This window comes from Salmo trutta, chromosome 6 (genome assembly GCF_901001165.1).
Source record: "Salmo trutta chromosome 6, fSalTru1.1, whole genome shotgun sequence".
Lineage (NCBI taxonomy): Eukaryota > Metazoa > Chordata > Actinopteri > Salmoniformes > Salmonidae > Salmo > Salmo trutta.
In genome coordinates, this window is record NC_042962.1 from 1,044,595 (window position 1) to 1,061,992 (window position 17,398).

General features: G+C 40.4%; 1 protein-coding gene across 2 annotated transcripts in view; it reads right to left on the minus strand.

The window, feature by feature from the left end:
* Positions 1-17,398, minus strand: part of plcd1a (phospholipase C, delta 1a) — a 77,890-nt gene that overhangs the window by 5,489 nt on the left and 55,003 nt on the right. For both annotated transcript variants that reach the window (XM_029755073.1, XM_029755074.1), the window contains exons 10-12: positions 15,507-15,663; positions 15,095-15,211; positions 4,814-4,992 (exon numbers count right to left, since the gene is read on the minus strand). In XM_029755073.1, coding sequence (XP_029610933.1) covers positions 4,814-4,992; positions 15,095-15,211; positions 15,507-15,663 — 453 coding nt within the window. The remainder of the gene's footprint in view (positions 1-4,813; positions 4,993-15,094; positions 15,212-15,506; positions 15,664-17,398) is intronic.

Here is a 17,398-nt window from a genome sequence, read left to right on the forward strand (position 1 = left end):
TATAACACTATAATATATACACTATAATATATACCACACTATAATATATACCACTATAATATATATCACTATAATATATAACACACTATAATATATACCACTATAATATATAACACTATAATATATAACACTATAATATATAACAATATAATATATAACACTATAATATATAACACTATAATATATAACACTATGGTATATACACACTATAATATATACCACACTATAATATATACCACTATAATATATAACACTATAATATATAACACTATAATATATAACACTATAATATATACACACCATAATATATAACACTATAATATATAACACTATAATATATACACACTATAATATATAACACACTATAATATATAACACTATAATATATAACACACTATAATATATAACACTATAATATATAACACACTATAATATATAACACTATAATATATAACACTATAATATATAACACACTATAATATATAACACTATAATATATAACACTATTAAATACTGCTCAAAAAAATAAAGGGAACACTAAAATAACACATCCTAGATCTGAATGAATGAAATAATCTTATTAAATACTTTTTTCTTTACATAGTTGAATGTGCTGACAACAAAATCACACAAAAAGAATCAATGGAAATCCAATTTATCAACCCATGGAGGTCTGGATTTGGAGTCACACTCAAAATTAAAGTGGAAAACCCCTCTACAGGCTGATCCAACTTTGATGTAATGTCCTTAAAACAAGTCAAAATGAGGCTCAGTAGTGTGTGTGGCCTCCACGTGCCTGTATGACCTCCCTACAACGCCTGGGCATGCTCCTGATGAGGTGGCGGATGGTCTCCTGAGGGATCTCCTCCCAGACCTGGACTAAAGCATCTGCCAACTCCTGGACAGTCTGTGGTGCAACGTGGCGTTGGTGGCTGGAGCGAGACATGATGTCCCAGATGTGCTCAATTGGATTCAGGTCTGGGGAACGGGCGGGCCAGTCCATAGCATCAATGCCTTCCTCTTGCAGGAACTGCTGACACACTCCAGCCACATGAGGTCTAGCATCGTCTTGCATTAGGAGGAACACAGGGCCAACCGCACCAGCATATGGTCTCACAAGGGGTCTGAGGATCTCATCTCGGTACCTAATGGCAATCAGGCTACCTCTGGCGAGCACATGGAGGACTGTGCGGCCCCCCAAAGAAATGCAACCCCACACCATGACTGACCCACCGCCAAACCGGTCATGCTGGAGGATGTTGCAGGCCGCAGAATGTTCTCCACGGCATCTCCAGACTCTGTCACGTCTGTCACATGTGCTCAGTGTGAACCTGCTTCATCTGTGAAGAGCACAGGGCGCCAGTGGCGAATTTGCCAATCTTGGTGTTCTCTGGCAAATGCCAAACGTCCTGCACGGTGTTGGGCTGTAAGCACAACCCCCACCTGTGGACGTCAGGCCCTCATACCACCCTCATGGAGTCTGTTTCTGACCGTTTGAGCAGACACATGCACATTTGTGGCCTGCTGGAGGTCATTTTGCAGGGCTCTGGCAGTGCTCCTCCTGCTCCTCCTTGCACAAAGGCGGAGGTAGCGGTCCTGCTGCTGGGTTGTTGCCCTCCTACGGCCTCCTCCACGTCTCCTGATGTACTGGCCTGTCTCCTGGTAGCGCCTCCATGCTCTGGACACTACGCTGACAGACACAGCAAACCTTCTTGCCACAGCTCGCATTGATGTGCCATCCTGGATGAGCTGCACTACCTGAGCCACTTGTGTCGGTTGTAGACTCCGTCTCATGCTACCACTAGAGTGAAAGCACCACCAGCATTCAAAGTGACCAAAACATCAGCCAGGATGCATAGGAACTGAGAAGTGGTCTGTGGTCACCACCTGCCGAACCACTCCTTTATTGGGGGTGTCTTGCTAATTGCCTATAATTTCCACCTGTTGTCTATTCCATTTGCACAACAGCATGTGAAATTTATTGTCAATCAGTGTTGCTTCCTAAGTGGACAGTTTGATTTCACAGAAGTGTGATTGACTTGGAGTTACATTGTGCTGTTTAAGTGTTCCCTTTATTTTTTTGAGCAGTGTATATAACACTATAATATATACACACTATAATATATAACACTATAGTATATACACACTATAATATATAACACACTATAATATATAACACTATAGTATATACACACTATAATATATACACACTATAATATATAACACTATAGTATATACACACTATAATATATAACACTATGGTATATACACACTATAATATATAACACTATAGTATATACACACTATAATATATAACACACTATAATATATAACAATATAATAAATAACACTATGGTAAATACACACTATACTATATAACACTATAATATATAACACTATAGTATTTACACACTACAATACATAACACTATAATATATAACGCTATAAAATATAACACTATAGTATATACACACTATAATATATAATACTATAATAAATAACACTATAATATATAACACTATGGTATATACACACTATAATATATAACACTATACTATATAACACTATAATATAAAACACTATAGTATATAACACTATAATATATAACACTATAATATATAACACTATAATATATAACACACTATAATATATAACACTATGCAATATAACACTATAATATATAACACTATAATATATAACACTATAATATATAACACTATGGTATATACACACTATAATGTATAACACTATAATATATACCACTATAGTATATACACACTATAATATATACCACTATAATATATAACACTATAATATATAACACACTATAATATATAACACTATAATATATAACACTATAGTATATACACAATATAGTATATAACACTACAATATATAACACACTATAATATATAACACTATAATATATAATACTATAATATATAACACTATAATATATAACACTATAGTATATACACACTATAATATATAACACTATGGTATATACACACTATAATGTATAAAACACTATAATATATAACACTATAATATATAACGCTATAAAATATAACACTATAGTATATAACACTATAATATATAACTCTATAATATATAACACTATAATATATAACACTATAGTATATACACACTATAATATATAACACTATGGTATATACACACTATAATGTATAAAACACTATAGTATATAACACTATAATATATAACACTATAATATATAACGCTATAATATATAACACTATAGTATATACACAGTATAATATATAACACTATAGTATATAAACACTATAATATATAATGCTATAATATATAACACTATAATATATAACACTATAATATATAACACACTATAATATATAACACTATGCAATATAACACTATAATATACAACACTATAAAATATAACACTATAATATATAACACTATGGTATATACACACTATAATGTATAACACTATAATATATAACACTATAGTATATACACACTATAATATATAACACTATAATATATAACACTATAATAAATAATAAATAACGCTACAATATATAACGCTATAATATATAACACTATAATATATAACACTATAATATATAACACTATGGTATATACACACTATACTATATGACACTAAAATATATGACACTATAATATATAACACTATAATATATAACACTATGGTATATACACACTATACTATATAACACTATAATATATAACACTATAATATATAACACTATAATATATAACACTATAGTATATAACGCTATGGTATATACACACTATAATATATAACACTATAATATATAATACTATACTATATAACACTATAATATATAACACTGTAATATATAACACTATAATATATAACACTATAATATATAACACTATAATATATAACACTATGGTATATACACACTATACTATATAACACTATAATGTATATAACACTATAATATATAACACTATAATATATAACACTATAGTATATAACACTATAATACATAACACTATAATATATAACGCTATAATATATAACACTATGGTATATAACACTATAATATATAACACTATAATATATAACATTATAATATATAACGCTATAATATATAACACTATAATATATAACACTATAATATATAACACTATAATATATAACGCTATAATATATAACGCTATAATATATAACGCTATAATATATAACACTGTAGTATATACACACTTTAATATATAACACTATGTTATATACACACTATAATATATAACACTATAATATATAACACTATAATATATAACACTATAGTATATACACACTATAATGTATAAAACACTATAATATATAACACTATAATATATAACACTATGTTATATACACACTATAATATATAACACTATGTTATATACACACTATAATATATAACAGTATAATATATAACACTATAATATGTAACACTATAGTATATACACACTATAATGTATAAAACACTATAATATATAACACTATAATATATAACACTATGTTATATACACACTATAATATATAACACTATGATATGTAACACTATAATATATAACACTATAGTATATGCACACTATAATGTATAAAACACTTTAATATATAACACTATAATATATAACACTATGGTATATACACACTATACTATAGAACACTATAATATATAACACTATAATATATAACACTATAATATATAACACTGTAGTATATACACACTATAATATATAACACTATGGTATATACACACTATAATGTATAAAACACTATAGCAATGTTTCTCACCATGACGTGGAAGTTCTTGTGTTTGAGCCAGGGTCCCTTGGTGAGGGTCACTGGGTCAAACTCTGTCCCAGGGTATCTCTGGAAGTCAGGCTTCAGGACGTATCCACTCTGCCCGTTGGATCGGAACCTGCCCTGGTTCAGGTCCATCTCCTTAGAGGGAGTCTGGAAGTTCAGCGCCACTGGAGAGAAAAATCATAATCAATAAAAGCATTTTTCACGTATTTATTGAGAACCATAGTGTTATATATTATAGTGTTATATATTATAGTGTTATATACTATAGTGTTATATATTATAGCGTTATATATTATAGTGTTTTATACATTATAGTGTTATATACTATAGTGTTATATATTATAGTGTGTATATATTATAGTGTTATATATTATAGTGTTTTATACATTATAGTGTGTATATACCATAGTGATATATATTATATTGTTATATATTATAGTGTTATATACTATAGTGTTATATATTATAGCGTTACATATTATAGTGTTTTATATTATAGCGTTATATATTATAGTGTTATATATTATGGTGTGTATATAGAGACACAAGTATGTAGAGAGATTGGTCATGTAGTATGGTAGCCAATAATATCACAGGATTCACAACTACCAGGTAGTAGGTCTACTGTAACTATCTGACAGGGGAGATGGTAGTAGGTCTACTGTAACTATCTGACAGATGGTAGTAGGTCTACTGTAACTATCTGACAGGGGAGATGGTAGTAGGTCTACTGTAACTACCTGACAGATGGTAGTAGGTCTACTGTATCTATCTGACAGGGGAGATGGTAGTAGGTCTACTGTAACTATCTGACAGATGGTAGTAGGTCTACTGTAACTACCTGACAGATGGTAGTAGGTCTACTGTAACTACCTGACAGATGGTAGTAGGTCTACTGTAACTATCTGACAGATGGTAGTAGGTCTACTGTAACTATCTGACATATGGTAGTAGGTCTACTGTAACTATCTGACAGATGGTAGTAGGTCTACTGTAACTATCTGACAGATGGTAGTAGGTCTACTGTAACTATCTGACAGATGGTAGTAGGTCTACTGTAACTATCTGACAGATGGTAGTAGGTCTACTGTAACTATCTGACAGATGGTAGTAGGTCTACTGTAACTACCTGACAGATGGTAGTAGGTCTACTGTAACTATCTGACAGATGGTAGTAGGTCTACTGTAACTATCTGACAGATGGTAGTAGGTCTACTGTAACTATCTGACAGATGGTAGTAGGTCTACTGTAACTATCTGACAGGGGAGATGGTAGTAGGTCTACTGTAACTATCTGACAGGGGAGATGGTAGTAGGTCTACTGTAACTATCTGACAGATGGTAGTAGGTCTACTGTAACTATCTGACAGGGGAGATGGTAGTAGGTCTACTGTAACTACCTGACAGATGGTAGTAGGTCTACTGTAGCTATCTGACAGGGGAGATGGTAGTAGGTCTACTGTAACTACCTGACAGATGGTAGTAGGTCTACTGTAACTATCTGACAGGGGAGATGGTAGTAGGTCTACTGTAACTATCTGACAGATGGTAGTAGGTCTACTGTAACTATCTGACAGATGGTAGTAGGTCTACTGTAACTATCTGACAGATGGTAGTAGGTCTACTGTAACTATCTGACAGGGGAGATGGTAGTAGGTCTACTGTAACTATCTGACAGATGGTAGTAGGTCTACTGTAACTATCTGACAGATGGTAGTAGGTCTACTGTAACTATCTGACAGATGGTAGTAGGTCTACTGTAACTATCTGACAGGGGAGATGGTAGTAGGTCTACTGTAACTATCTGACAGATGGTAGTAGGTCTACTGTAACTATCTGACAGATGGTAGTAGGTCTACTGTAACTATCTGACAGATGGTAGTAGGTCTACTGTAACTATCTGACAGATGGTAGTAGGTCTACTGTAACTATCTGACAGATGGTAGTAGGTCTACTGTAACTATCTGACAGATGGTAATAGGCTACTGTAACTATCTGACAGATGGTAGTAGGTCTACTGTAACTATCTGACAGATGGTAATAGGTCTACTGTAACTATCTGACAGATGGTAGTAGGTCTACTGTAACTATCTGACAGGGGAGATGGTAGTAGGTCTACTGTAACTATTTGACAGATGGTAGTAGGTCTACTGTAACTATCTGACAGATGGTAATAGGTCTACTGTAACTATCTGACAGATGGTAGTAGGTCTACTGTAACTATCTGACAGATGGTAGTAGGTCTACTGTAACTATCTGACAGATGGTAGTAGGTCTACTGTAACTACCTGACAGATGGTAGTAGGTCTACTGTAACTATCTGACAGGGGAGATGGTAGTAGGTCTACTGTAACTATCTGACAGATGGTAGTAGGTCTACTGTAACTATCTGACAGGGGAGATGGTAGTAGGTCTACTGTAACTATCTGACAGATGGTAGTAGGTCTACTGTAACTATCTGACAGGGGAGATGGTAGGCAGGTTTGTGGAGTAATGGATTACAAAAAAACCTGTAGCTGTAATCTCTTACTTTACCAGCAAAAATATATTGTTTTTAGATTACAGATACTTTTTAAAAACTAGATGATTATTTCTATAAGTTGCTCTATAAGTTGCTTTCACATTCAGAAAGGATGTTTAATTATTTCATTCATTATTTCTCAATGACATTCAAATCAGCATTGAAAAAAGGCACAAGATTGATTTTATTCTGCCTGAGTGAGTCTGACCACCAATCACAGACCACTATGATGACACACCTTAATGATGACCACCAATCACAGACCACTATGATGACACATCTTAATGATGACCACCAATCACAGACCGCTATGATGACACACCTTAATGATGACCACCAATCACAGACCACTATGATGACACATCTCAATGATTACCACCAATCACAGACCACTATGATGACACACCTTAATGATGACCACCAATCACAGACCACTATGATGACACACCTTAATGATGATCACCAATCACAGACCACTATGATGACACATCTCAATGATTACCACCAATCACAGACCACTATGATGACACACCTTAATGCGTTTGATGGATCGCAGGAACAGAGAATTGGTGGAAAATGTTGAGTAAACTTCAGGAAAAATGCCTTAATAGAAAATGACTCAAGTAAAAGTCACCTAGCAAAATACTACTTAAGTAAAAGCATTTGGTTTTAAACATACTTAAGTATCAAAGTAAAAGCATTACATATTTCATATTCTTTATATTAAAAACCAGACGGCACTATTTTTTCCATTAATTTTTTTAAATCAGACATCATTTACAAAGGAAGCGTTTATGTTTAGTGAGTCCTCCAGATCAGAGGCAGTAGGGATGACCAGGGATGTTCTCTGTTTAGTGAGTCCTCCAGATCAGAGGCAGTAGGGATGACCAGGGATGTTCTCTGTTTAGTGAGTCCTCCAGATCAGAGGCAGTAGGGATGACCAGGGATGTTCTCTGTTTAGTGAGTCCTCCAGATCAGAGACAGTAGGGATGACCAGGGATGTTCTCTGTTTAGTGAGTCCTCCAGATCAGAGGCAGTAGGGATGACCAGGGATGTTCTTTGTTTAGTGAGTCCTCCAGATCAGAGACAGTAGGGATGACCAGGGATGTTCTCTGTTTAGTGAGTCCTCCAGATCAGAGGCAGTAGGGATGACCAGGGATGTTCTCTGTTTAGTGAGTCCTCCAGATCAGAGGCAGTAGGGATGACCAGGGATGTTCTCTGTTTAGTGAGTCCTCCAGATCAGAGGCAGTAGGGATGACCAGGGATGTTCTCTTAATAAGTGCGCGAATTGGACCATTTTCTGTTCCTCTAAGCATTCGAAATGTAACAAGTACCTTTGGGTGTCAAGGAAAATGTATGGTATAAAACGTACATTATAAGCCTACTGTAAATTGCCTTATGGCTGAGCATGGACATGCCAAACATTGTCAATAAGAAAGATTAAATTGATTATTGATAAGGCCTAAAAAGAGAACGAATAATTATAAACGAATTCTAAGCAAAACGAAACAACAACTTGTTTTAAATAGGTAAATAAATCACACTTACAGGCACCGTCATTTCTTCCTGTGGGCATATACATTTGAAGTCATAAGTTTACATACACCTTGGTCAGATACATTTAAACTCAGTTTTTCACAATTCCTGACATTTAATCCTAGTAAAAATTCCCTGTTTTAGGTCAGTTAGGATCACCACTTTATTTTATGAATGTGAAATGTCAGAATAATAGAAAAGAGAATGATTTATTTCAGCTTTAATTTCTTTCATCACATTCCCAGTGGGTCAGAAGTTTACATACACTCAATTAGTATTTGGTAGCATTGCCTTTCAATTGTTTAACTTGGGTCAAATGTTTCGGATAGCCTTCCACAAGCTTCCCACAATAAGTTGGGTGAATTTTGGCCCATTCCTCCTGACAGAGCTGGTGTAACTGAATCAGGTTAGTAGGCCTCCTTGCTCGCACATGCTTTTTCAGTTCTGCCCACAAATTTTCTATGGGATTGAGTTCAGAGCTTTGTGATGGCCACTCCAATACCTTGACTTTGTTGTCCTTAAGCCATTTTGCCACAACTTTGGAAGTATGCTTGGGGTTATTGTCCATATGGAAGACCCATTTGTGACCAAGCTTTAACTTCCTGACTGATGTCTTGAGATGTTGCTTCAATATATCCACCTAATTTTCCTCCCTCATGATGTCATCTATTTTGTGAAGTGCACCAGTCCCTCCTGCAGCAAAGCACCCCACAACATGATGCTGCCACCCCCGTGCTTCACGGTTGGGATGGTGTTCTTCAGCTTGCAAACCTCCCCCTTTTTCCTCCAAACATAACGATGGTTGTTATGGCCAAACAGTTTCATCAGACCAGAGGACATTTCTCCGAAAAGTACGATCTTTGTCCCCATGTGCAGTTGCAAACCGTAGTCTGGTTTTTTATGGTGGTTTTAGAGCAGTGGCTTCTTCCTTGCTGAGCGGCCTTTCAGGTTATGTCGATATAGGACTCGTTTTACTGTGGATATGGATACTTTTGTACCTGTTTCCTCCAGCATCTTCACAAGGTCCTTTGCTGTTGTTCTGGGATTAAGTTGCACTTTTCGCACCAAAGTACGTTAATCTCTAGGAGACAGAACACGTCTCCTTCCTGATCGGTATGACGGCTGCGTGGTCCCATTGTCACGTCCTGACCAGTAGAGGGTGTAGTTGGGTCAGGACGTGGCAGAAGAGTCTGTGTGTTTTGTGGTTTCATTAATTTTGGCCGTGTGACTTCCAATCAGGCACAGCTGTAGAGGGTTGTGGCTGATTGGGAGTCACACATAAGTGGCCTACTTTGCCTTTTGGGTTTGTGGGGAATTGTTGTGTGCACTGCGTTTGGACGAGCCTGCCACACTGTTGCGAGTATTGTTTGTTGTTTTGTTTGTTTCAAGTGGATGCTCTACTCCTTTTTTGAACATTAAAAATATGAGTATCCACACTTCCGCTGCGCTTTGGTCCTCTTTCACTGAAGACAATCGTGACAGAATTCCCCACCTTAACACGACCAAGCATCGGAAGAAGGCTGGCGAGGTAAGGGAGACCGAGAGGCACCCCCAAGAATTTTTTAGGGGGGGGGCACAAGAGGAGTGTTGCGGGGCAAGAATGGAGCCCCAGGCCAGCTCCCCGCACTAGCATGGAGGTGCGTGGTCACAATCGGGTACGCCTAGTACCAGCACCACGCACCAGGCTTCAAGTGCGTGAACCCAGCCTCGTCAGTCAACAGTCGTCAGTGCGGCCCGCCAGTCAACAGTCGACAGAGCTGCCCGCCAGTCAACAGTCGTCAGAGCTGCCCGCCAGTCAACAGTCGTCGGAGCTGCCCGCCAGTCAACAGTCATCGGAGCTGCCCGCCAGTCAACAGTCGTCGGAGCTGCCCGCCAGTCAACAGTCGTCGGAGCTGCCCGCCAGTCAACAGTCGTCAGAGCTGCCCGCCAGTCAACAGTCGTCAGAGCTGCCCGCCAGTCAACCATCACCAGAGCTGCCCGCCAGTCAACAGTCGTCAGAGCTGCCCGCCAGTCAACAGTCGTCAGAGCTGCCCGCCAGTCAACAGTCGTCAGAGCTGCCCGCCAGTCAACAGTCGTCAGAGCTGCCCGCCAGTCAACAGTCGTCAGAGCTGCCCGCCAGTCAACAGTCGCCAGAGAGGTCAGACTGCGCTGAACTGCCGGAGTGGTCAGACTGCGCTGAACTGCCGGAGTGGCCAGACTGCCCTGAACTGCCGGGGTGGCCAGACTGCGCTGAACTGCCAGGGTGGCCAGACTGCGCTGAACTGCCGAAGTGGCCAGACTGCGCTGAACTTCCGGAGTGGCCAGACTGCCCTGAACTGCCGGAGTGGCCAGACTGCCCTGAACTGCCGGAGTGGCCAGACTGCCCTGAACTGCCGGAACTGCCGGAGTGGCCAGACTGCGCTGAACTGCCGGAGTGGCCAGACTGCCCTGAACTGCCGGAGTGGCCAGACTTCCCTGAACTGCCGGAGTGGCCAGACTGCCCTGAACTGCCGGAGTGGCCAGACTGCCCTGAACTGCCGGAGTGGCCAGACTGCCCTGAACTGCCGGAGTGGCCAGACTGCCCTGAACTGCCGGAGTGGCCAGACTGCCCTGAGCTGCCGGACTGGCCAGACTGCCCAGACTGTCCCGAGTGGCCAGACTGCCCAGACTGTCCCGAGTTGCCAGACTGCCCAGACTGTCCCGAGTTGCCAGACTGTCCAGACTGTCCCGAAGTGCCAGACTGGCCAGACTGCCCCGAACTGCCAGAGTGGCCCGACTGCCGGGAAAGGCCAGAACCGGAGCTACCTCCTGATATAGGTGGGTTGGGGAGGGGGGGTGTAGCACAGTGCCGTCGTTGACGGCAGCCACCCTCCCTTCCCTCCCTTTAGTAGAGGGGGAATTTGTTTTGTTGTTTGGGGTTGTTGTTTTTGTTTTTGTTTTTTTGTTTTAAAGGTGCTTCCGGGGTTAGCACCTTTAAGGGGGGGGGTACTGTCACGTCCTGACCAGTAGAGGGTGTAGTTGGGTCAGGACGTGGCAGAAGAGTCTGTGTGTTTTGTGGTTTCATTAATTTTGGCCATGTGACTTCCAATCAGGCACAGCTGTAGAGGGTTGTGGCTGATTGGGAGTCACACATAAGTGGCCTACTTTGCCTTTTGGGTTTGTGGGGAATTGTTGTGTGCACTGCGTTTGGACGAGCCTGTCACACTGTTGCGAGTATTGTTTGTTGTTTTGTTTGTTTCAAGTGGATGCTCTACTCCTATTTTGAACATTAAAAATATGAGTATCCACACCTCCGCTGCGCTTTGGTCCTCTTTCACTGAAGACAATCGTGACACCCATGGTGTTTATACTTGCGTACTTATGTTTGTACAGATGAACGTGGTACTTTCAGCCGTTTGGAAATTGCTCCCAAGGATGAACCAGACTTGTGGAGATCTACAATTTTTTTCTGAGGTCTTGGCTGATTTCTTTTGAGTGTCCCATGATTTCAAGCAGAGAGGCACTGAGTTTGAAGGTAGGCCTTGAAACGCATCCACAGGTACACCTCCAATTGACTCAAATGATGTCAATTAGCCTATCAGAAGCTTCTAAAGCCATTACATCATTTTCAGGAATTTTCCAAGCTGTTTAAAGGCACAGTCAACTTAGTGTATGTAAACTTCTGAACCTCTGGAATTGTGATACAGTGAATTATAAGTGAAATAATCTGTCTATAAAACTTTTTGGGAAAAATTACTTGTGTCATGCACAAAGTAGATGTCCTAACTGACTTTCCAAAACTATAGTTTGTTAACAAGACATTTGTGGAGTGGTTGAAAAACAAGTTTTAATGACTCCAACCTAAGTGTATGTAAACTTCCCACTTCGACTGTATATGTGTATTTTAACCCAATAATGGTTGAATTTAAGAAGCGTAAGCTGCCTATCGATTACTGTTTTTGGGACCAGAGGTGTATTCAAAACGGAAACCGTTCACTGTTTAAGAACCAAGCGGAAGCGTTTATTGGAATGAGATTTGTCCTTGAGGCAGAACTGAGGGATTTCTGCCTGCAGAAAAGTCTAAATCGTTTTAATTTCAGACTGTATGACTTTGTAATATTGTTGTATGGTGGTATTATATATTTTGTGTTGTAGAAGTTATAGTAGTGGTGTAATAATGTTATATGATGTACTGTTTTATCTGTTGTTTTATGTGTAATGTAAGTGCCTTAATGTGTTTGGACCCCAGGAAGAGTAGCTGCTGCCTTGGCAGGAACTAATGGGGACCCATAATAAACCCCAGGAAGAGTAGCTGCTGTCTTGGCAGGAACTAATGGGGATCCATAATAAACCCCAGGAAGAGTAGCTGCTGCTTTGGCAGGAACTAATGGGGATCCATAATAAACCCCAGGAAGAGTAGATGCTGTCTTGGCAGGAACTAATGGGGATCCATAATAAACCCTAGGAAGAGTAGCTGCTGCCTTGGCAGGAACTAATGGGGATCCATAATAAACCTCAGGAAGAGTAGCTGCTGCCTTGGCAGGAACTAATGTGGATCCATAATAAACCCCAGGAAGAGTAGCTGCTGCCTTGGCAGGAACTAATGGGGATCCATAATAAACCCCAGGAAGAGTTGCTGCTGCCTTGGCAGGAACTAATGGGGATCCATAATAAACCCCAGGAAGAGTTGCTGCTGCCTTGGCAGGAACTAATTGGGATCCATAATAAACCCCAGGAAGAGTAGCTGTTGCCTTGACAGGAACTAATGGGGATCCTGTCACGTCCTGACCAGCAGATGGAGCTAGTGTTTTAGTTTTGGGTCAGGACGTGGCAGGTTTGTGTTTGTATATGTTGGGTTGATGATTGGGACTTCCAATTGAAGGCAGGTGTGTATAGTTGCCTTTGATTGGAAGACCTATATAGGTGTGTGTGTTTGTCTTTGGGGTTGTGGGGAATTGTTGTGTGCACTGCGTGTGTTTGAGCCTGCCACACTGTTGCCGTTGTGAGTATTGTTTGTTGTTTTGTTTTTTATCAAGTGGATACCTTACATGTTTTTATCAGTAATAAACATGAGTGTCCACAATCCCGCTGCGCCTTGGTCCTTCTATCTCCCATACGACATATTCGCCGAAGAGTATGACTTATTCTGTGACAGATCCATAATAAACCCCAGGAAGAGTAGCTGCTGTCTTGACAGGAACTAATGGGGATCCATAAAAAACCCCAGGAAGAGTAGCTGCTGTCTAGACAGGAACTAATGGGGACACCTAAATAAACCCCAGGAAGAGTAGCTGCGGCCTTGGCAGGAACTAATGGGGATCCATAATAAACCCCAGGAAGAGTAGATGCTGTCTTGGCAGGAACTAATGGGGATCCATAATAAACCCTAGGAAGAGTAGCTGCTGCCTTGGCAGGAACTAATGGGGATCCATAATAAACCTCAGGAAGAGTAGCTGCTGCCTTGGCAGGAACTAATGTGGATCCATAATAAACCCCAGGAAGAGTAGCTGCTGCCTTGGCAGGAACTAATGGGGATCCATAATAAACCCCAGGAAGAGTTGCTGCTGCCTTGGCAGGAACTAATGGGGATCCATAATAAACCCCAGGAAGAGTTGCTGCTGCCTTGGCAGGAACTAATGGGGATCCATAATAAACCCCAGGAAGAGTAGATGCTGTCTTGGCAGGAACTAATGGGGATCCATAATAAACCCCAGGAAGAGTAGCTGCTGCCTTGGCAGGAACTAATGGGGATCCATAATAAACCTCAGGAAGAGTAGCTGCTGCCTTGGCAGGAACTAATGTGGATCCATAATAAACCCCAGGAAGAGTAGCTGCTGCCTTGACAGGAACTAATGGGGATCCATAATAAACCCCAGGAAGAGTAGCTGCTGTCTTGACAGGAACTAATGGGGATCCATAATAAACCTCAGGAAGAGTAGCTGCTGTCTTGGCAGGAACTAATGGGGATCCATAATAAACCCCAGGAAGAGTAGCCGCTGCCTTGGCAGGAACTAATGGGGATCCATAATAAACCCCAGGAAGAGTAGCTGCTGCCTTGGCAGGAACTAATGAGGATCCATAATAAATACAAATACAAATAACCTGCGCCCCTTAAGGGGAAAGTAATATAATTATGTTACTTAGGTTGGGTAATCCAAAAGTTACATTACTGATTACAACAGGTGACAACTAACTGTAACAGATTCCATTTAGAAAGTAACCTCCCCAACTCAGTTGTAGGTCTACAGTACCTATCTGACAGCCTGCGTTCCACAGGGGAACTGGGTCGTAGTTGGAGGAGTCTGTTCTGGAGCCAGCTGGGTAGATACGGCTCAGCTTGGTCATGTTGTGGTGGATAAAGGCGTTCACTTGGAGAGAGGTAAACCAGACAGGTTAGAGGTGCAATCATTGTAAGAACTGTTCTCTAGAATATGCATAATGAAGGTGTTCTCTAGAATATGCATAATGAAAGCTGTTCTCTAGAATATGCATAATGAAAGCTGTTCTCTAGAACATGCATAATGAAAGCTGATTTTTAGAACATGCATAATGAATGCATGTCTATAGTACAGGTCCTATTATTCAGACTTGCTGTTATTCAGGCTTGCTGTTATTCAGGCTTGCTGTTATTCAGACTTGCTGAAACAGAACAGAGGGTTTTACCTGCAGTCTCAGCCAGGTTAACAGCCTTGCTCTCTTTAAAGGAGGACATCTCATAGAAGGCCTGGTTGTCTTTAGCGTGCTCAAACCCTGAGAAGTGGACACTCTTACAGTAGATCACCAGATCAGACAGCTCCTTGGCTAGCTTGATCTTTGACTTCTGAAAAGCAATAAGACATCATGTTTATAATATTTACAGAAATAGAGATGTTAGGAAATGGATTTCTGTCAAAGTATTCATATATGCGTTTTCCTTGGCATAGGGCTTGTGTTTTGATGTGGCACTAGTTCTTCTGAGGACAGTTACTAATCCAGCATGCCTTGGTCTCGTTGGGGGGTGTATGTGCAAAGCAACACAGTAGCATGACTATGTCAGAAACAACACCCTTAACCTGCCCTTTATCCTATACCGGGTTCATATCCTAACCCCAACCCTGCCCTTTACCCTAAACCGGGTTCATATCCTAACCCCAACCCTGCCCTTTACCCTAAACCGGGTTCATATTCTAACCCCAACCCTGCCCTTTACCCTAAACCGGGTTCATATTCTAACCCCAACCCTGCCCTTTACCCTAAACCGGGTTCATATTCTAACCCCAACCCTGCCCTTTACCCTAAACCGGGTTCATATCCTAACCCCAACCCTGCCCTTTACCCTAAACCGGGTTCATATTCTAACCCCAACCCTGCCCTTTACCCTAAACCGGGTTCATATAATAACCCCAACCCTGCCCTTTACCCTAAACTGGGTTCATATTCTAACCCCAAGCCTGCCCTTTACCCTAAACCGGGTTCATATAATAACCCCAACCCTGCCCTTTACCCTAAACCGGGTTCATATAATAACCCCAACCCTGCCCTTTACCCTAAACTGGGTTCATATAATAACCCCAACCCTGCCCTTTACCCTAAACTGGGTTCATATAATAACCCCAACCCTGCCCTTTACCCTAAACCGGGTTCATATCCTAACCCCAACCCTGCCCTTTACCCTAAACTGGGTTCATATAATAACCCCAACCCTGCCCTTTACCCTAAACCGGGTTCATATAATAACCCCAACCCTGCCCTTTACCCTAAACCGGGTTCATATCCTAACCCCAACCCTGCCCTTTACCCTAAACCGGGTTCATATAATAACCCCAACCCTGCCCTTTACCCTAAACCGGGTTCATATAATAACCCCAACCCTGCCCTTTACCCTAAACCGGGTTCATATTCTAACCCCAAGCCTGCCCTTTACCCTAAACCGGGTTCATATCCTAACCCCAACCCTGCCCTTTACCCTAAACTGGGTTCATATAATAACCCCAACCCTGCCCTTTACCCTAAACTGGGTGCATATCCTAACCCCAACCCTGCCCTTTACCCTAAACTGGGTTCATATTCTAACCCCAAGCCTGCCCTTTACCCTAAACCGGGTTCATATCCTAACCCCAAGCCTGCCCTTTACCCTAAACTGGGTTCATATAATAACCCCAACCCTGCCCTTTACCCTAAACTGGGTTCATATAATAACCCCAACCCTGCCCTTTACCCTAAACCGGGTTCATATAATAACCCCAACCCTGCCCTTTACCCTAAACTGGGTTCATATAATAACCCCAACCCTGCCCTTTACCCTAAACTGGGTTCATATAATAACCCCAACCCTGCCCTTTACCCTAAACTGGGTTCATATAATAACCCCAACCCTGCCCTTTACCCTAAACCGGGTTCATATCCTAACCCCAACCCTGCCCTTTACCCTAAACTGGGTTCATATCCTAACCCCAACCCTGCCCTTTACCCTAAACCGGGTTCATATCCTAACCCCAACCCTGCCCTTTACCCTAAACCGGGTTCATATCCTAACCCCAACCCTGCCCTTTACCCTAAACCGGGTTCATATAATA